Source organism: Engystomops pustulosus, chromosome 6 (genome assembly GCF_040894005.1).
Source record: "Engystomops pustulosus chromosome 6, aEngPut4.maternal, whole genome shotgun sequence".
NCBI classification, from domain to species: domain Eukaryota; kingdom Metazoa; phylum Chordata; class Amphibia; order Anura; family Leptodactylidae; genus Engystomops; species Engystomops pustulosus.
This window is the reverse complement of record NC_092416.1, coordinates 35,998,848-36,020,540: the sequence shown is the minus strand read 5'-3', so window position 1 is coordinate 36,020,540 and position 21,693 is coordinate 35,998,848. Positions and strand designations below refer to the sequence as shown.

At 43.0% G+C, this 21,693-nt stretch overlaps 2 protein-coding genes across 3 annotated transcripts in view; both read right to left on the bottom strand.

The window, feature by feature from the left end:
• LOC140134903 (FXYD domain-containing ion transport regulator 6-like) overlaps positions 1–6,072 on the bottom strand; it is a 47,042-nt gene extending 40,970 nt beyond the window's left edge. The window contains exon 1 of the mRNA XM_072155706.1: positions 5,898–6,072. The gene's annotated coding sequence lies outside the window, so the exon portion shown is untranslated. The remainder of the gene's footprint in view (positions 1–5,897) is intronic.
• Positions 6,073–8,095: 2,023 nt separating this feature from the next.
• TMPRSS13 (transmembrane serine protease 13) overlaps positions 8,096–21,693 on the bottom strand; it is a 40,083-nt gene continuing 26,485 nt past the window's right edge. Inside the window, exons 9-13 of one of the 2 annotated variants that reach the window (XM_072155702.1) lie at positions 18,767–18,933; positions 16,972–17,070; positions 16,027–16,169; positions 11,925–12,077; positions 8,096–8,935 (exon numbers count right to left, since the gene is read on the bottom strand). In XM_072155702.1, the coding sequence (XP_072011803.1) occupies positions 8,918–8,935; positions 11,925–12,077; positions 16,027–16,169; positions 16,972–17,070; positions 18,767–18,933 (580 nt within the window). In that variant the 3' untranslated portion in view covers positions 8,096–8,917. The remainder of the gene's footprint in view (positions 8,936–11,924; positions 12,078–16,026; positions 16,170–16,971; positions 17,071–18,766; positions 18,934–21,693) is intronic. The other variant, XM_072155703.1, reaches the window with a different exon arrangement.

Sequence of the window (21,693 nt, the reverse complement as noted above, 5' to 3'; positions counted from 1 at the left end):
AAGGAGATAAGACTAGAACCTTTATCAGTTTCTCCTTATCTATAAGCAGCTATTGATAGTAAAGGAGGGGCAGCTGATTTATATACAGTATATTGCTAAAAGTAGGAAGAAATAACCAGAAGGAATTATTTTTCTTTAATCAAGTATATTACAAAGTTTACTATCATTATTTGCACTATTGATTCCTGAAAAACATAAAACAATTAAAATAAAATATATGAGTCTGCACATATGAGCTTTGATCCGCTATCACGAGAGAAGGAGATAAGTTTTTGCCAGCCACCTCTGACTCATCAGATGTACATTAGGCCGTGTTTTCCCATAAAACAAAGGAACATTTTTCATGAGGATAAATTTTAAACTGTAGTCCACATTTTTTAGTTACTGTAGTCCACGTTGATGTAATTTGTTCCAAATTTTGTCAAGAATAGCCAGATGATAAATAGATTTGGTGCAAGTCTAACATTTCAGTCCTGAAATGGAGATCTATAGTTAAATGGAACCTTTCATCAGGAAGGTAATTTCTATATGATGGCAGGTTCCAATATCCTCTGGCATGTTGATTTAAACAATGCCATTGTCCTGCATCTGAATAATTCCAGTGGTTTTTAATTTTTTCTTTAACATAACCTGGCTCCCTGTCAGCAGCATGTGGTGAGTCCTGGGGGGCAGTTAAAGTGTTAATTTCCTGTGGCAGTAAGCTGATGTAAGTGAGGGGAGGCAGCCGGGGAGAGGCTGAGGGAGGGAGAATGGAATGAGCGAGGATGAGGGGAGGAGAAATTGAGTAGAAGAGGACTTGTGCCATATGAACTGCCCCTCCTGGGACTCACCACACACTGCTGGCAAGGAGCCAGGTAATGTTAAAGAAAAGATTTAAAAGCAGTGAAATTATTTAGATGCACAGCAAAAACATATTTGAAGTCAACATGTTAGAGGCTATTGGAAGCTGTCATCATGGAAAAGTGACCTTTCTGATGAAAGGTTCCCGTTTAAAGGACATTTACCACCAGTATCAAAGATTGTAAGCCAAGCACACTTTCATCATGGTATGTGTCCCCTCTGGCAGGATCTGCTCTTCTTTTTTTAACTTCTTATGTCCCGGTGTTTATGCAGGCTTATGCAAATTAGTCTGAGGGGCTCCAGGATCTATTAACATCTGGAGCCTCTCAGGCTCAATTTCATAATATTTTGAACCCTTTTTTTCTCAAAAACAAGGACATAAGAAGCCTAAATAAGAGATGATCCTGCCAGAGGGGGTATATACCAGGATGTCAGTGTGCTAGGTTTACAATTCTTTGTCCTGGTGGAAGATGTCATTTAAAATGTTGCAGTGGAACATTAGAAACATAAGACTTCTGACCACCTTGTAATACTACAGTAAAAGGTCTCTATCAACCTTGAGCTGCCCCTACTGCTAGCCTGACTGATGGGGTCTTCTCAAATTCTGACAATATTTAGCGAGGTAGCGCCTTTCTCTTGGCTTCCATTGCAGTATCCACCATGGAGTGATAGTAGAGACTGCTCTCCTCCAGGAAGAAGGAGAATCTTATATCATGTGATAGTTGACTTCCTTCAGGAGAAGATCTAATTTGCCAGAGGAAAGAAGGAACATATCCTATGGTAGGTATATTTTCTGGAGATGACATCTCATATAACATGACATTTATACTTTTCGTTTTACGTACAGTACAATGTGATCACGGCCTCGCCAACCTCACAATACGCGTTGTGGCTGATGTTATGGTCCATGTTCCATCTATATAACATAACAAGGTCTGCACATGTCCTCCCTTCTACCACAGCGTTTTATCATGGAGAGCCCATCTCCTATTTCCTCACTGTTCTGCTATAAATAGTAGACGGTGGCTGGGATTCACAGAAAGCGAGGCAGATCTGGGAGTCTCACCGCCTGCGGCTGTAAGGAGGATCTGGGCCTTGAGGAAGAAGAGAAGGAGGGGGGGGGGGGCGCCCCAGATAATACGGCCAAGACGGTGGTGGAATAACATAAGAAACTTGAGGATTAGTGCATGACACATGCTGAAGGACATTGGGACCTTGAAGAAGGCGGCGCTGCTTAACCCTTTAAATACTCCATAAGCCAAGAGCTAATGGATGAAACTAGTAGAAAGTCACTGCCGCTGTATTAGAGACTCTAACAAGAGGACTGCTGCCAACGACTTCATAAATCATTAAGAATCGGACCCTCTACATTTCTTCTTTCTTTTAGCCCACGGCTTAGAAAGTTTCATATAATGAATGATTCATATGTTATTTCCACCAATTTATCTCCCTTAACAATATTAAGATGTAAGTAAGACCGGGAAGAGAGAATTACATCAGATGCAGAGTCCTGTCTTGTATCAGCAAACTTGACTACAATACTGTAGAGACGGCTAATGCTACACTCCTCTGCAGGAGGTGGCTGATAACAGGGAACAATAGCTTGTATTGAGATGCAGCGCAGATGTCCTTAGCTCGAGGGGTGATTACAGCAGAACATTTGCCATACCTAAAGGTTATAAGAATTTAGATAAATTGCTAATTTATAAAAGATATTTATGTAAATCCCCATGGGGTCTGCCAACATCCACTGGATAAGCCTGAGGGGAGCTATAGAATGGTACGCCCTCGGCCCCATCCACTAGTTATAAATCTAGTTATTTATTTAAAGGGTGGGCCCTCAATACAGTGTCTCTATGTAGCCAGTGATTGTGCTCCTGATGTTCCCCCCATCTTGCTACATGATGTGCAGCCTGAGGAAAGAAGCTCAACTCGCCTCGTGGATGGTGCACATAACAATCTGATCACTGAGGTTCTGACTGCTAGGAAGGGGTCCTTTGGCAACCCAGAAAATAGGGGTCCTGTTCTTACTAAGGGCTTGAGTGGCAAGATGAACATGCGTTTTAGCAGTACATTCAAAAGTATGGGGTTGTGAGTGCAGGAGATACCTGAGCGCTGCGATCTGCAATTTCTGAAAACTGAATGGAGAAGCAGGACGCATGCTCGACTTGTCACCATTAGAGCAAATGGGACCCTTATTCTCCTAATTGTTGTGTGCCCCTTTGTCGTGATCAGATCTTTATCTTCTATCCTGTTAGATAGATAATGGGTAGAACCCCTTTAAGCCTTTCCATAGCCTTTGTAGGGTTTTCCAGGATTCTTCTAAAACCCCTTTAACACCTGTAATTAACTACAGTAGGCATGTTTTCACATCGTACAACATCCATGGGGGGCAGTATGTAGACAGTAGTGTTAAGCATTGAAGTGGTTACTGGGTGACTGGGTTACTGGGTTACTGATTGTAGATTTCATCCTCCCATTGACTATTATATAGAAATCAGGCAAAACTATGGCCTATAATAGCACTATAGCCTGCACCAGAAAGTGCCATTCCGCCCCTGGCCACACCCCTCTTACACCCACTTGGCATAGCGGTCGCACAAGGGGGGAATAGGCACAATATCTGTCTGTGTGTCCGACATTGATCCTATTTTAGGCCTTTTACACCCGGCTTAAAGCTCTTAAATCTGGCCCTATTGCTTCTCCATCAAAAAATTGGTATATTATGATATATATGTGAATCCTAACTGTGAATATATTCTTAATGTCTTCATATTCAAGAGCTGAAGAGAAATCTGACACTACAGGATAACAACCTTGTAGTATATACAATGTTGATAGGTTTTTATGTAGTCATGGATAGATAATACCATTCTGTGGCAACATCTGGAGCATCAATGGCTATAAGTCTCCACACGCCTGTAAGGCAGCCTTTATTGGCAAAGTCTCCATAAGGAGAACTCTTATTTCCCGACCCTGGTCTTTACTTAATGCACAATAAGAGCTGTAAGTGTTGAGGGTGGAGGGTTATGATACAAGGACACACTCACTGCATTACAGTAAGTGATCAGCTGAGAGATCATCAGACATGATAGCAGTACAGATACATTATGTGCTTCCTCTCTGCTGAGTACAGGAAGCTGTAAGAATTAAGAAGTCAGAATACATTTGTAGCATCGCAATGACTCAGATCAAATGAACAGATTTCGAAATATTTTACAACAGTTCTATATTGCTTTACATGTAAATGCACTTTTTGGCAGAATATGTATACTGCTCCTTTAAAATCCGTAATAACTAAGTGGGGCATTTAGCAATTTTGGCGCAAAGTCCATGTTTTTGGCGCACAAATTGTGCTATAATTTACACTGTGCTGCAAGAAATTAATAAATTGGAGCATGACCGTAAAAGGGTTAAAACTGTCTCCACATTCATGATGGCTTTTTGTAGCTCTAAGTCTGCGCCAAAAAGTAGAAGTGCAAAAAAGTTGGGATTTCAAAGCTGCGCCCAAATTGTGTTCCCCCCCAAAAATTAAAATGCGTGAGAGTCAGAAAAGGAATAATATTTTGGTGCGTAAAACATCATCAATAAGGCAGTAGATAGCATCCTATATGCAGGCAGCATGTTAGAGAGAAAGTAGAGCTGAGCAGATCATAAATAGTGTCCATGCGGGCAGGAGGAGCTGAGTGGATTGTACATAGTGGGGCAGATTTACTTACCCGGTCCATTCGCGATCCAGCGGCGCGTTCTCTGTGGTGGATTCGGGTCCGGCCGGGATTCATTAAGGCAGTTCCTCCGCTGTCCACCAGGTGGCGCTGCTGCGCTGAAGTTCCCCGGAACGCACTGGAATACACCGAGCCGGGCTGAGTGAAGGTAAGTGCAAGCTCCGCGACACATTTTTTTCTTTAAATGCCAGCGCCGATGCGCCACAATCCGATCGCGTGCGCCAAAATCCCGGGGGAAATTCAGGGGAATCAGCGCAAATCGGAAATATTCGGGTAGCCCGTCGGGAAAACCCGAATCGGGCATTTAGTAAATGACCCCCAGCGTCCTATCTGCAAGAAGCATGTTAAAGAGCAGGAGGAGCTGAGCAGATTGTACATAGTGTCCTATCTGCAGACAGAATGTTATAGAGCAGGAGGAGCTGAGCAGATTGGAAATAGCGTACTATCTGCAGGCAGCATGTTATAGAGGAGGAGGAGCTAAACAGATTATAACTAGTGTCCTATCTACAGGCAGCATGTTATAGAGCAGGAGGAGCTGAGCAAATTGTACATAGTGTCCTATCTGCAGACAGAATGTTATAGAGCAGGAGGAGCCTAGCAGATTGTAAAAGGTGTCATAACTGCAAGCAGCATGTTATAGAGCAGGAGGAGCTGAGTAGATTAATATAAGTTTATGGAAAAAGAAGTTGCACTCCTAAGCAAGTGACACCTATCTCTGTATACATGCTGCACTAAAAATTACCCCAGAATTATGGTGCATTAGGCATTTGAAACCTATTTTGTTGAATAAAAGTCTTGAGGAATTTGAAAGTTCAGGAAACCCTATTCACAGAACAGGGACTGCAACAAGTTCTATAACAAGAAGATTTCAAGAAGACAATAGTAGCAAATAGTCATTTGAATCTAAATATATTCTACAAAGCTGTATATAAATAACCTTATATATCTGCCATTTATATGTAATATACAATATATATATATAATATATCTATGAATCCTATAAACGTAATAAGAGAAATATAAGAAGATAAAGAAAGACGTGTAGCATGTGCAGCACATGAGTCATGAATACCTCCCCGGTAGCATGAAGTGTCCAGAATTATTTATAGACCAAACTTCTTTATCCCAGATACAGCAGCCCCCTATCTCCTGGACTTCCTTCTTGTCAGGGGTCCCTGGATAAGAAGACTGACCACAGCTATATACACAGAGAACCTCAGACCTCCAGCATTGCCCCCAGCTCAGCTTCATAGGAGGCTTTATCCGGCCACAGCTGGAATGAGAAGACTTGTCTACTCCTCTGTCCACAACAAGTCTCCTCTTAGTTCTTACCTCTTTCAGTTTCTCTCCCTCTTCAAGTATATGTCCAATGGATATCCCCTCTAAATCCACAGTCCGTGGTGGAAGGAGCCTCGCAGGTTTCAGCCACTCCTCCGCTCTGCCTTAGGAGTTGTGTCACATAGCGGCTATTTACTGGGGAAACAGCTGCACTTTTCCCATATCCTGGAATCCTTGCTATGGGAAGGACGAGCAGAGGACTGTGGGATATTTTTAACATCTTGTACCAAAATAACAAACGTGAGCGGACTGGGTGCAATGCCACAATGCTGGATAGCAACAAAATCTTTGATAGGGTTAAATGTGTAGAATCATAATTTTTACATTTTTGGAATTGGAGGGAGACTATAAAGCTGATGGTGTAGCCCCTCCTTAGCCCCCAAATAGCCCTAACCCCCGAAATTTTAAGCATTACTTTTAAGCAACCTGTTGTGCTGTATGATTCTCCATACATCTATAGGGAGTAAAATAGTTATAATCATGAGCAAATATTTACTTTCCTGATAAGAAACCTATAAACCGCCATCCAGTCTACTCTCCCCCATACACCTCTGATCATTATCTACATGGGTTGTTAGGGCTCGCAGATGTTCTTGTAAAACTGAGCAGGTGCACAGAGAGAATTCTACGTGCATGTCACAAAGTAGATGCCGTGTAAATGTTTAGACAATGGATGATGTAACATTGGCACCGACGTTTTGCAGGTTGTTACCGCACCTAATGCGGTGCATCTACTCACAATGACATTACATGACAGTGCCGTGACTAGAGAATAAAGTACTCTGATAAGCAGAGAATGCACAGAAGAAGCTGTGAAGGTCAGAGTTAACAGTAAGGAATAGACATAGTAGAAGTATTGATATATAAATATACACCTACCTATCAGCCTGTTTGATGACATGCAATATCTATTACAGACAGGGCCGGATTATAGGCAGGGCAACCGGGACGGAAGCTCCAGGGCCCACACCAGTCAGCAAAAGGAAGGGGCCCCCACCTTCCATCATGCCTCCACTCATGCCGAATGATGAGCTGTACACGTCTCCTGAGGAGTGCTATTTAGTACAGGGATTTAGTACTGGGAAAACTCCCTGTTGGATCCTTTCTCCAGTTAACCCCAGCCATGGGAAGAGGGCAAAAGGTTCCAACATGCATTCCCAGGACTACAGAAGTAGAAGCTGTGCCCTTATAAGGTGAAAGGAGTGTATAGTGTATTATGAGGTTTTGCAGCAGCTGAGGTGTGTATTATGATCTTCTGCAGCAGCTGAGGTGTGTAATTTGAGGTTCTGTGGCTGTTGAGGTGATGCTCTTCAGCAGGTAAAGTTTATATGACGATCTGCAGCAGCTGAAGTGTGCTTCAAGATGTTCTGCAGCAGCTGAGTTGTGTATTATTATCTTCTTCAACAGCTGAGGTATGCATCATGATGTTCTGCAGCAGCTGAGGTGTGTGTTATGAGGTTCTGTGGCAGCTGAGGTGTGCATTCTGATGTTCTGCAGCAGCTGAGGTGTGTATTATGATCTTCTGCAGCAGCTGAGGTGTGCATTGTGATGTTCTGCAGCAGCTGAGGTGTGTATTATGATCTGAAGCAGATGAGGTGTGCATCATGATGTTCTGCAGCAGCTGAGGTGTGTGTTATGAGGTTCTGTGGCAGCTGAGGTGTGCATTCTGATGTTCTGCAGCAGCTGAGGTGTGTATTATGATCTTCTGCAGCAGCTGAGGTGTGTGTTATGATGTTATGCAGCAGCTGAGGTGTGTATTATGATCTTCTGCAGCAGCTAAGTTGTGTGTCATGATGTTCTACAGCAGCTGAGGTGTGTATTATGATCTTCTGCAGCAGCTAAGTTGTGTGTCATGATGTTCTACAGCAGCTGAGGTGTGCATCATGATGTTCTGCAGCAGCTGAGGTGTGTATTATGATCTTCTGCAGCAGCTAAGGTGTGTGTTATGAGGTTCTGTGGCAGCTGAGGTGTGCGTCATGATGTTCTGCAGCAGCTTAGGTGTGTATTATGATCTTCTGCAGCAGCTAAGGCGTGTGTTATGATGTTCTGCAGTAGCTGAAGTGCGCAATTTTTATTGGGGGCCCCCACCAGTTTTTTCACCCAGCACCACCTTGAGAAAATCCCTTTATTAAGAATACTACGCATCCCAACTTTTTAAGATAAAATATTTATACAAAAATTGCGCCTTTAAGACATTTATAAAATACATTTATTACAGGTGTCACAAAACATTATTAAGTTATTGTATTTAATATTCATGTACAGGTTGCAGACTGAGGGCAATCTGCACAAAATATGGCGACATGCAGTGGTCTTCGTCCTAGGTTCAGAGTTGCAGGACGGCTTAGCACAAGCCGTCCTAATTATGCGGACCCCAATAATCAGTAGTAAACTGGACGAATCCCAGCTGCAAATATTTAAATTCTCTGCAGCACTCCCGCAGGCCAAATCAGGTATTACCACATAAACAGGATGTCTATGTAATACATGGAGAGGCCGGGTCCTCCAGGATGAGAGATGTTCTTCTCTGACTTAAAGAAAGGATCTAAACCAGAAGACCCTCTAAATATGTGTCAAAGAGAGATACTAAAATCATAGATTTATTAAACTATCCAGCCATAACAATCTAGGAGGAAGATAACTAATACATTAAGGCCAGTCTATTATTTATGACCAGGATTAAGCTTAGACAAATCTTTAATTCTACTTTTACTCTAATTCCATATTATGTGACAAAACCAATGAGACGGATCATACACAGTTTATTGTGACGCCATAGAAGTCCTAGCAGGCTCCGGAGTAAAGATCACGGCTCCTAGAGATCTGTCCGCTCTTGGATTTTCCTTATTCCATTGCTGCTATGGCATTGGAGTCCAAAGTACTGTATGATGATGTATGCTGAATGCCGCTATTTGTCCAAGTTTTATAAATACCCCTCCCACGTGTATCCCCTTTAGGGAAGTCTTCTATGTCACAGTGCAAATGCATCCTCCTCCTCCGCGCCACATGAAAGGTCACCGATTTCTCTCCATCTGGAAAAGTAATGTTAACATTCAAAGTCATAAAATTAACCAAAAACACACTTTTTCGACATTGGTTAAAAGCCCCTCCAAATTTTCAGGTTTTGAACAAAGATGATTGAATCAATTTTGCACAAACCAAATTTAAAGCAAATTTCCCCAACGATTTCTATTGTTTGAATCAAATTTGAACATATGATATGTAATATTTTCATCTGTATATAAAACTAGACCTAATAATAACCTGGCACCTCCTGTTCTGTAGAGATCAATATCCAGCAGTCATCACATTATCATCACAGTCATGATTAAACCTTTACAGATGGTCCCCTACTTAAGGACACCCGACTTACAGACAACCCCCGATTACAGATGGACCATCTGCCCAATGTGACCTCTGGTGAAGATGTCTGGATGCGTTATATTAGTCACAGGCTGCAATTGTCAGCTGTAAGGTGTCTGTAATGACATTTAATTGATAATCCTTGTTCCCATTACAGCACAAAAATTTGAAAATCCAATTGTCACAGGGACAAAAAAAATGTCTGGAGCTACAATTATAAACTATACAGTTCCGCTATCTTTACGTAACCCGGGGACTACCTGTACAACTAAATCCACCATTCACAAATATGATGGTCATAGTGTATCTTTTCCCCCTCCTTGCAGAGTTCTTTAAAGGGGTTGTCCGGAGGTTAAAAACATGATTGCTTTCTTCCAAAAACAGCTCCACTCCTGACCATGGGTCAGCTGCATAGAGAAGAATGGAGCTTAAAGGGGTTGGCCATGTGTGTGTAAGTGTGATGGTAAGATAAGGTAATTTAACAATATACATCTAGTAATAGTTCTGTTCTGCTTTCTTGATATGTAAAGTGAAGCCTCCAGTCTTTTACCTCATCAGCCACAGATTCCTGTCCATAAAATGGCTGTAGATGGAGGGTCATGTGATCTCTATCTGTCCATAAACAATTGCTCTGGCAGGGCCTTAATCCCTTCACGCTCCGTGACGGATATATCCGCCATGGAGCTGTGAAGGTTGTATGAAGAAGGCTCACGGGCTGTGTCTTCTTCATACAGAGATGGGCTTTGCTGCATATCGCAGCAAAGACCCATCGCTACCACCCGTGGTCGGTGCTTGCACCGATAGCGGGTGTTAACCTTTTCTTTGCCGCCGGCAAAGTCGCCGGGGGCACTTTAAATTTGGCAGCGCATGGGCACCGCCACCTTACCTCCGATCGCCGCTCCCCCGAACGTCATCGGGGGGCGGCGATCGGTTGCCATGGTAGCCTCGGGTCTTCGTTTGACCCGAGGATACATGGCTTCTGCATATCCATTACAATGAGCCTGTGGCTCATTGTAATGTATAGTGAGCAGAAATGCCATATACTGCGATACAGTAGTATTGCAGTATATGGCAGGAGCGATCAGACCATCTAGGGTTAATGTACCCTAGAGGGTCTAAGAAATAGTGGGAAAAAAAAGAAAAAAAAAAGTTTAAAAAATGTAAAAAAATAATAAAATATTAAAAGTTCAAATCACCCCCCTTTCCCTAGAACTGATATAAAATATAATAAATAGTAAAAATCACAGACACATTAGGTATCGCCGCGTCCCAAAATGCCCGATCTATCAAAATATAAAAACGGTTATTGACGGCGGTGACCTCCGGAACGGCAAATGGCGCCCAAATGTCCAAAACGCGACTTTTACACCTATTAGATGACATAAAAAATGTAATAAAAAATTATCAAAATGTCGCACAGTCCTCAAAATGGTAGCAAAGAGAACGTCGGCTCATTTCGCAAAAAATTACACCTCACACAGCTCCATGCGCTAAAAAGTTATTCGCGTCAGAAGATGGCAAAATTTTTTTTTTCTTTTTTGTTCACATTCGTTTAATTTTTGAAAATGTATTAAATCGCAATAAAACCTGTATAAATTTGGTATCACCGCGATCGTACCGAACCAAAGAATAAAGTAGAGGTGTTATTTGGAGCGCAGAGTGAAAGTCGTAAAAACTGAGCCCACAAGAACATGACGCACATGCAGTTTTTTTCAATTTTTCCACATTTGGAATTTTTTTGCGGCTTCCCACTACATGACATGGAATAATAAATAACATCATGGGAAAGTAAAATTTGTTACGCACAAAATAAGCCCTCACACAGGTCTGTACACAGAAAAATGAAAAAGTTATGGATTTTTGAAGATGGAGAGCGAGAAATTAGCGAAAATACCCTGCGTCCTTAAGGGGTTAATCATGAATACTATCATAAGTTCTGTCAGGACAGTTAGAGATCACATGACCTTCCCTCTGCGGCCATTTTATGATCAGGAATCTCTGGCTGATGAGGTAAAAGTCATGAGGCTTCACTTTACATCAAGAAAGCGGAACAGAACTACTAATAGATGTACATTGTCAAATTATCTAATATCCTGCCCTCCGCACTTACACACACATTACAAAAAAACATGAGGTAAAGTGGTCAATCCCTTTAAATGCAATGCTACACACTACACATGGCCAGTTGTGGCGCTGTTTTTGAAAGAAAGCAGCCATGTTTTTCGATCTCCAGACAACCCCTTTAAATCTATGTGGGTGCTGGAGTATTATATTTCTGAATGATGTTAACAAGAAGCTCAGGCAAGATGGCCAGTATAGTCATGTACAGAAAACAGCTCGGAAACCAGTGTAATTCTAGGCCCCGGCAGTAATTTACAAGCATGACCTTCCTTACCACAGTTCAACTCAACAAATCAACCAACTTTGAAATAAAGCTCAAGCTAAGAGCCAAGGAAAAGTGTGACACTACTCTCTGGCCCACATTTCCTAAAAGCATTGGTAATTGTACTATGTGCAGTGTCCTGTGTCCTGTGTAGTGTGCAGGGGGCACCACATTCAGGATTTCTGACGGACGTTCTTCATGAATCTGGCGCCTCCTGCACCGCTCTGACAGAGTGGACCATTTTTTTTGGTTCTTATTAAAGTCTCATTTCTTACCTCCATTTTGGTGTATAACCATGGCAGGACCTCAGTGACGTGGGTGTACACGCCAGGTTTATTAGTTTGTCCACAGCCAGTGCCCCAGCTCGTCACCCCAGCCAAGTACCAGCGATCATTCTGGAGACACACAAGGGGTCCTCCACTGTCCCCCTGAAAGTAATTCACAGACCATAAGCAATTAGATACTACATAAAATACACACCAATATCCACACTAAAAGAGCCATGCAACATGACCAGAGATATCATCCAAGACCGACAGTCCAGACCCCTAAACTTATCAAAGGATCTGATGTAAAGTAAATCTACCATCAAAATCAAGCATGATAAACCAGGGACACTTACACATACATCCAGGCACCAAGACTGTGGTAATCTTCTTGTATTTGTTATCCACGGCCTCCTTCCTTTTAAAATCAACTTTTAAAATTATGCTAATGAACCAGAAGAGTTCCAGGGATTGTTACTAGAGCCTCTCCGTGCTGTAGCTTCACAAATTGTTACACTGTTCAAGAGCACTTCCCCCTCCCACTTTGTGCTGAAACTTACTCTGCTGCAGTGAGATTACATCATGTAGAGGGAGCAGGGGGGAGAGTGAGACAGGCTATGAAGCCACAGCACAGAGGGGATCTAGTAATGCCCGCCAGAGCCCCTTAAGGTTCATTAGCATCATTTCAAAAGTGTTTTTTACAAGTTTTCAGAAGGAAGGATAACACGGATAACCTACATAAGAAGATTGGATCTATGAGTAATATTCTTGGGTCTATCATTCTTGAATTTTTATTAGGTACAATTAGGACAGCCACATCATAACTATGAGAAAATCGAAAAAATGAGAAATGGCGTCCAAGTTAGTATATGTAAGTATATGACATGGAAGTTTGGCGCCCACTGGGCCATTTCTTCAGACCTGCATAACTCATTAACCTTCTCGGACCATTGGGCCATTGAAAGGAAGGGGTTGAGAATTTCCAGTGCATAAGGATGAATAACTTAACCACTGTTAGCAAATGAGTATGTAGGCTATTCACAAAGTAAAGCCCGAATCAGGGGTAGCTAAGAGTATAGTTTTAGGGCAGTGGTGGCGGACCTATGGCACTAGTGCCAGATGCGGCACTCGGACCCCTCTTCCTACAATATTAGACAAAGTTGCCCTCCTCCTTTCAACTCTGTTGGTGTCCTTAGGAGGCTGAACGATTGAAAATTGTCAAAGAACAAGGAGAAATAAATTAATGCTTAAATTGCTGTGCTGGCACTTTGCAATAAATACGTGGCTTTTAGTTGAAGTTTAGGCACTCAGGCTCTAAAAGGTTCGCTATCACTGTTTTAGGGGATCTAGTTATCACCATAGAGCAAATTTTTCCCGTCACCCCAACGCAATCAGTACTATGCATGACCACCAGATATGCATCATGCCCCCATTATCCATCCCACATATCCAAGAGGTACTGGGAATCTCCTTGATAATCAGGTGCAACCATGAAGGAGTTTTATACCTACTTGTGGCAATTTTATAATGGTTCTGCTTGATGCCCATCCATCTCCAAAATCCATTGGAGTTACTCAAAAGAGCTTCTACTTCCTCATCCGTAAAGTTGGTCTGCAGTTCCCTTTCCCATTAGAGATTAAAGTGAGATTTGCCCGGCTCGCCTAGTTTTAGTATTGCGTTGTAGCAGGGGGACTTGTTTATGCAGCGGTCTCTTATCCTCTAATGACTCAAGCCAGTCTTCTACATGGTCCACTGCTGATATCTGGCCTGGAACTCGTTACACAACATCTTTGAAGCTTTGAATATGTAGAACATTTTTGAGGTGGAGCCACATTTTCCTAAAGAGGAATCCACCTGACACTCTTCTGAAAAGAAGGAGGCTGCAATATAATGATATAGATGTTTCCAAAAAGAATCGTTATTGACCCTCTCCAGGAACACCAAATAAGGAAGCGTGGCAAATGGTAGCAGTGCGTATGGGATTTGCCAGGAGGTAATAGTGTCTTGTAGCTCCAGTTTGGCTTGGAACAAATCCTTATGCAAGGAACTAGCGGGTTGGTTAAGGTGTGAAAATAACTTAAAACCCCATAACCTAACTATGTCTGTCGCTGTGAAGGTGGAATGTTTCTGCTAATCCTCTGTTTTCAGCCTCCCTCAGCCCCTCAACCTTCTGCCAAGCATTTTGGTTGCTAAAGACAGTCCATAGAGTGAAACTCTACAGACCGGAGGGTGAGGAAATGGTAAGCTGGTGGGGCTATGCAAGGTGCTTGCCAATCGATGCTAAGTGATTGTCACGGGTGCTGCTGCGACCCATATCCCGGGTCGCAGGGGCACCCGTGTGCCTCCGTGTGCCCCCGGGGCCAGCCTGCAGTCTCACTCACCTTTCCTGGCTCCAGTGGCAGTCTCCGTGGTCCCCGTGCTCCAATAATTGGCGCTGGCTGGCCGCCTTTCCTGATAAATTCCCAGCCCCTTTCTGTGTCCCCTGCGGGATCTTTGTGCCTCATCGCCTTGGAGAAAGCTTAGTTCTTGATTCCCTGTGCTCATGTTGTAATTTCCCGTTGTGACCCCGGTTCCATCCCTGACCTCGCTCCTTTGTTGCCAGACCTGACCTTCTGCTACGTCCCCAACTCTGATCCTGTGCTGCCTATACTGTCACCTGCCTATCCTCGACTACAATTCTGCTCATCAACTCTGTACTTCGCTTGGCAGCCACTGTGGACAAAGTCGCTCTGGTGGTACCACGCTGCAACAATTCCAACCTACTTTGCGGCAGGCTTTGGTGAAAACTGGGTACCATTTATACTCCGCTCCCAGGTGTCGGCTTACGTCATGGTCCGTGGTGGTACAGAAGGTCCACTATCCCTGATTACAGGAAGCAGCTCTGTCATGTCTGCTCTATCCTGTCTACAGTCTGCCCATCATGTTCCAACACACAGTGCACCTCTCCCATGCAGCTGCTCAGTTTAACATTATCCATAAATCTGCTCTACACACCACCGTCATCTCGATACAAAGCTAGAATTGAGACAGGGAAGAGGGGCAGAATTGAGACAGGGAAGGGGCAGATCAGTATGGCCGCCTGATACATAGAATGAAGGCTATTTACTTCTGTGTGTTCTATGTCTATTCCGTTCTCTGTATTGCCCCATACCAACTGTCCTGGGAAGAAGAGAAAGTAACAGCCTGGCTGACATATCCATCAAGTGGCGTGTGCATATAGTAGTCATAAGTGTGTAATATATTATCAGTCTATCTGTGTGCATGTGTCTGTAATAATCTGTGTTTAGATCACTGTAACACTAATGCAAATTAGTATGGATTTGAGAATGTAAAACTGACATAAAATGTATCTATCAGGTTAGGGTCACATCTGGGTTGTACAGCTGTAAAACTTTGGAGATAATACAGCCTGAGATTCTATATCCTCATAGTGGTAGAGCTGTTAGAGGTAGAAAGGATAGCTCAGCATTTTGGGAAGTGAGGGAAGCTGCCCTGGCCTCATTGCCCTTAGCTTATGTCATAATCAGAAAGTGCCCACCCCCTACAGGAGAAGCTGGAAAGGATTTCACAGATAGGACTGATAGATATATAGGGAGAAGCTAGCAGCATTGTATAGGTAATGTTGGAATTGTTGACAAAGCTTCTCTCCAGCTGTGCGGAAACTATTTTTGGACAGATAACTTCAGAGTTACGCTTTAACCTACTTAGTTATCTCCTCCAACAGTGGCACCAGTATGATAGCTTTTCATTCTGGAAGAAAGCTAACTTGCATATTTTCCAAAGGAACACTGCAAAATGACCCAGTTCACAGTTAAGAATTTTGGTAATAGGAACCTATTACCCATAAAACAAATAATATCATATAATGAGAGAAGGATTTGTATTTGCAGAGCGATGTTTGTTGGGTAGTAGAGGGTCTATCACCCTACTACAGAACATCTGTGATTTGCATTGGGTGGGGACATTGGGTGCTTGGTGTGTACACCTAATCTCCTCTGACAGCTACTTATTTCCAATCCCCATTGATAACGTGTATGGACAAACCAAATACATATGAGATGAGAAGAATCTTCTGCTATGTGCATACAGGTCACCCATACTCAGTACACACCTGGCATGAATCCTTTCCGCCCCTGAGGTCCCCAGCGCACATCATTCTGGGAGTAATGGCTCCATCGTAAACAGTAGGACTATTACACACCTCGGTGCTGATGATGCCCACTTCTGTGTTCATCAGGACGTTAGACGTCTCCTCTACAAGAAATAATACAAGATCAGGACATCTAAGGTATTATCATTGTCATATAGTGATAGAATAAAGTGGCTCATTTTAACCACAAAATATTACACACATAGGGGTTACATAACTGGTAATTGATGTTAAAGACGTGGCTTCTTCAAGTTCTGATTCATTAATTCAGGAAATTTCTTGTCCTAGATGTCCTCAAAGTAATCACTGATGTAGCTTTGGGCTTTGTTAGCAAACACTCTCCACCAATATGACCTTCCCCTTTAAAGAAATCTACCACCAGGCTGAAAGTACGTAAACTAAGCACATTTACATGAAGGATCCACTCTTCCTTTAGCTTCTTATGCCCTTCATTTTACCAAAAAAGGCTGGAAGAATTATGTACTGAGGGGCTCCAGGATCAATTAACAGCTATGGAGCCCAGAGCCCCTTAGGCTCATTTGCATCATTTTTTTGTGAAAACCATGGCATGAGAAGCTAAAAGAAGAGTGGATCCTGCCAAAGGGGGAACGCACCTGGTTTACAATCCTTTAATAGCTGGTTTATATTTTATCTATAATTTTTTTTAATAAATTGTACTTCATTTCTTAGTCAATGGGAGGCTCAGTAACTTCTCCAAAGCTTCACAGTTTTACACAAACCCCACTTTTAGTCAAATGTTGTTAAAAATAGCAAAAGTATCATCACATTTTTCCAACAATCAGTTGTTATGAAATTCAGATTTTTCACAGAAAAAATGAAAACAATTACTGAATACCATTAATGTGAATGACATCAGACTGATGTACATTATACTGTGATACTTACTTAAAGTAGCTACAGTTTTACCAAAACCACTGATCCAGCATCGGGTATTGGGGTTGAAGCTCTGCTGGCTCATGGGAAGACAAGCGGGCTGAACACCAGCTACAGGGAAGAACAAGAGAATAGTACAAGGTCATTCACATACACAAAGGATTCATGCACCGGCGTATGATCCACCCCCCCCCCCCACCCCCATGGCACCATCGAGCGCCTGGCTCAGTTCTACACCAGGTTCTAGCAAGTGCGCAGACACAGGGCGAGATACTACACAGCTCAGCACCGCCCACTCCCCACCCAACTGGCGTAGGGGGCAGAATGGCTGCAATTCCCGGAAAGTATGACACAATAACGGCAAAGCAAGGCGAACAAGCCATGATAAATCCCCCATCAAGACTATTAAAACACCACTGGAGCGTCGCCTCTTCTACGTTTACTAATGTATACGATGTTTTCCACACGTCATCGGCTGCCACCCATTTTGGTTGCAATGCTGCTCTGCACGCTCTTTTTTTTATAAATTACAGAAAGATAGATTTGAGATGCATAACTATGATATAGATATAGGGGCATATTTATCAGGACCTGACGTGCCGCAGACGCCCTGAAATAATTGGAAATGCTAGCTTATTGTATGCACCGCAATTCACCACCTTCACACCAACTTTTCACTTTTCACATGTTAAAAGTCGCCAGCTGCGTCTATTTCTACACCTGGCCCTGTCTGATGTAGAATGAACGCGGAGCGGCAGAGGCGGAAGCTGTATCCCGCTGCGAATATGCACAAGCGTCGGTATATGATAAATGCCCCCCATACATTATATGAACATGATATATAGATAGATCGAAAAAAAACCCACAAAGATATATATAAAATAAAACATTAAAGCAAAAAAAGTATAACAAATAAAGTAAATATTCTCATTTAGAAAATACTGGAGCGCGTTCTCTGCACTGGATTCGGGTCTGGCCGGGATTTATTAAGGTAGTTCCTCCGACGCGCTGAAAAGCATCGGAACACGCTCAAGTTCACCGGCCTATTCCTAGTGAAGGTAAGTGCAAGCTCTACGACACATTTTTTGTTTTAAATGCGGCGGTTTTTCCGAATCCGTCGGGTTTTCGTTCGGCCACGCACCCCGATTTCCGTTGCGTGCATGCCAGCGCCGATGCGCCACAATCCAATCGCGTGCGCCAAAATCCCGGGGCAATTCAGGGGAAATCGGCGCAAATCGGAAATATTAGGGTAACATGTCGGGAAAACGAGAATCGGGCCTTTAGTAAATGACCCCCACAGTGTTAGAACAACATGCAAAACGGTATAAAAAAACAAGCACAACAGTGCGGCCTGTTATTCATGCTATAGCCACTAGGTGGCTCTGTGTCAATTAATGTCATAAGTATATTTTATTATTATTATTATTATTATTATTATTTTATGTATTTGCCTGATGTATGCCTCATCTGCATAATGGGGCATATTTCCTAATACTGAGTTTTGCACTAGACATCCTTCAATGGTTTGGGTCACGCCAGACACTTATTCCCTCTCCATATGATTTGCGTCTGTTTGAGGGTGGGTCTGACTCCTCAGCAATCAGGAGAATGGGGGACCACAAGTCCCACACGCAGAATTGAGTGCAGGTGACCATGCTCCACCTATTCTCCTTTTACTTCCAGTGTATAGTATGGCAGAATCCCTTTATAATTCCATCATTTTCCACTACTGGACCTTTTACTAAAGCACCAGCCTTCCATCCATATTATACCTTTCCTATAATCCCTGTAATCCGTTTTATTTTACCTGTGAAAGTTAATGGGGTGGTTAATTTCAACAGCGCCACATCAAAGTCATCGGTGTTGTCGTTGTACTTCTCGTGTTTAAAAATGGCTGCGATAGACGACACCACACGGTCCTGGTCCAGATTGATGGTGCCGGCTACTATCCTCCAGTAACTGAGGGGCACTGAGCTGTAGGGGACACATTATAATGAGACGGTCTTATTATGAAATCTTCACATTTATGATCAACATCAACTTTCCTAATGGTCCAGAACCCTGCAAAGCAGAGTGGAGAAGGTGACTGCTGTGGGGGAATGGGGAAAGGTAAGGGTCTGATTTTGGCAAGTATATGGGATGATGGGGATAAAAGTGCTGGGTGATATCCTTATGTTATTTTTGCCATTGCTGTCCTTTGTCCTACTTTTACCTGATCTCAGACAGCCACTTTTGGTCACATGAATGTCTAAACCACATGAACATTTGAAAGGGGAACCTGCAGATTTTTTGCTTTCGCTGTAGGATTGAAAGCTAAAGAAAAGGAATGTCTGCCGCACATCAGTACAGGATAAACGGCTTTCACATGGATTCCTATATTGCTGCCAGCTTGACCAGACTATAATGCATTGCTACTAGAGATGAGGAGATTGATTCAGTACCAATCGAACAAATTTTACAAAACTTTTTAGTGAATCATACTACAGAAATCACTTGACAAGGAAAAATTCAAGTCCTCAGGCTGGGGAAGAAAACTGAGAACCTGAGAGGTAGATAGATGATTTCTAGTTTCCGAGGACTGGGAAATTTTTTGACAATTTAGTAAGCAGACTTTCTACCCTACTGAGGTCCACGGCCATGATCATTGAGTCTGTCTACCCTACTGAGGTCCACGGCCATGATCAATGAGTCTGTCTACCCTACTGAGGTCCACGGCCATGATCAATGAGTCTGTCTACCCTATTGAGGTCCACGGCCATGATCAATGAGCATGTCTACCCTCCTGAGGTCCATGGCCATGATCAATGAGCCTGTCTACCCTGCTGAGGTCCACGGTCATGATCAATGAGTCTGTCTACCCGACTGAGGTCCATGGCCATGATCAATGAGTCTGTCTACCCTACTGAGGTCCATGGCCATGATCAATGAGTCTGTCTACCCTATTGAGGTCCACGGCCATGATCAATGAGTCTGTCTACCCTACTGAGGTCCATGGCCATGATCAATGAGTCTGTCTACCCTATTGAGGTCCATGTCCATGATCAATGAGCCTGTCTACCCTACTGAGGTCCACGGCCATGATCAATGAGTCTGTCTACCCGACTGAGGTCCATGGCCATGATCAATGAGCCTGTCTACCCTACTGAGGTCCATGGCCATGATCAATGAGCCTGTCTACCCTACTGAGGTCCATGGCCATGATCAATGAGTCTGTCTACCCTACTGAGGTCCATGGCCATGATCAATGAGCCTGTCTACCCTACTGAGGTCCATGGCCATGATCAATGAGTCTGTCTAACCTACTGAAGTCCATTTACATGATCAATGAGCCTGTCTACCCTACTGAGGTCTAGGCCACCATCATTGGTGTCAGGTCCGCAAACTCTTCCCCCAACTGATCCCCGATATCGGGAATATATAAAGACTTAAAGAAACTGTAATGTCCACCAATCTAAGAAGATGACCACTACCGCCAGCAGTAGTAAGCGCTCTTCTCTAACCTGGGATGGTCTAACTTTTACTATTAGCTTGAAGTAAATCTATCATCTGCAAACTCCTTTTTTTAGCAGTTCCAGATGTAGATTTCCCATGTGTGGCTCATCCCTGCATACTTTTTTATAATTTATTAGATCACTGCCTTTCAGGTTATGAACCTTATGATCTTGATATCCAAAAACAGCTGCAGAAAATTCTCTGGGCGTGGAGTAGCCTCTGTAATGTTGCCCACGTGTCCATTCTGAGTGTGTCCATGCTGACTGCGCAGGCGCAGTGGCTGCCGGTCCTTGCTGGCTTCCCAGTGGCTCCCAGCACTCGTATACAAGAAGCGCAGAGGCTGTGTGGAGTAGCCTTAGCCCCCGAGCTCACAGAAGCTACTCCATACCCGAGTAGTTTCAGCAGCTAATTTTCATATCTAGATAATAAATTATGAATAATGTACAGGGATTAGCCACACACTGGAAATCTAACTCTAGGGCTACTAAAAAAAAGTAGTTTCCAGACGGTAGATTAAATAACATGCTAAGTGTTAAAGGGGTTGGACACTTTTTCTCATTTGTTTAGGTGTGTATGTAATTGTGTGGGGAAGGATATTAGGTAATTTACCAATTTACATCCATTAAATGTTCTTCTCCGCTTTCCTTTACTTCATCAACCAGACATTCCTGACCATAAACTGGCTGTAGATGGAGGGTCATGTGATCTCTAACTGTCCATGAGCAAAACCCTGGCAGGGCGATTGTTCATGGCCAGATGAAGATCACATGACCCTAAATCTGTGGACATTTTATGGACAGGAATCTCTGGCTGATGAGATAACAGACAGGAGGCTTCACATATCAAGAAAGCAGTAAAGAACTATTTATAGATTTATATTGGTAAATTACCTAATATCCTGCCCCTCCCCCCACATTACATAAAACATGAGGTAAAGTGGCCAACACCTTTAATGACTCTCGAATGGGTAGACCTCAATGACATAGTAACAAGTTCTATTTCTAATATTTTGAATATAAATAGATGACTTAATATACTAGCTACAACGGTGCAAATGATCTGGTACTTCCTGGGCGTGTCCTGAGATGACAGGAAGTACTAAGATCCGTTGCTCATCCAATCAGTTAACTGTCAATCATTGGACTGTCCTTCAAGTACAGTCGGAGGGCCATGACGCAGGGATCAGTAATGAACTGTAATGTGATAGCGACCCCCTGTAGAGAGACCCTTTAAGTAGAAAAC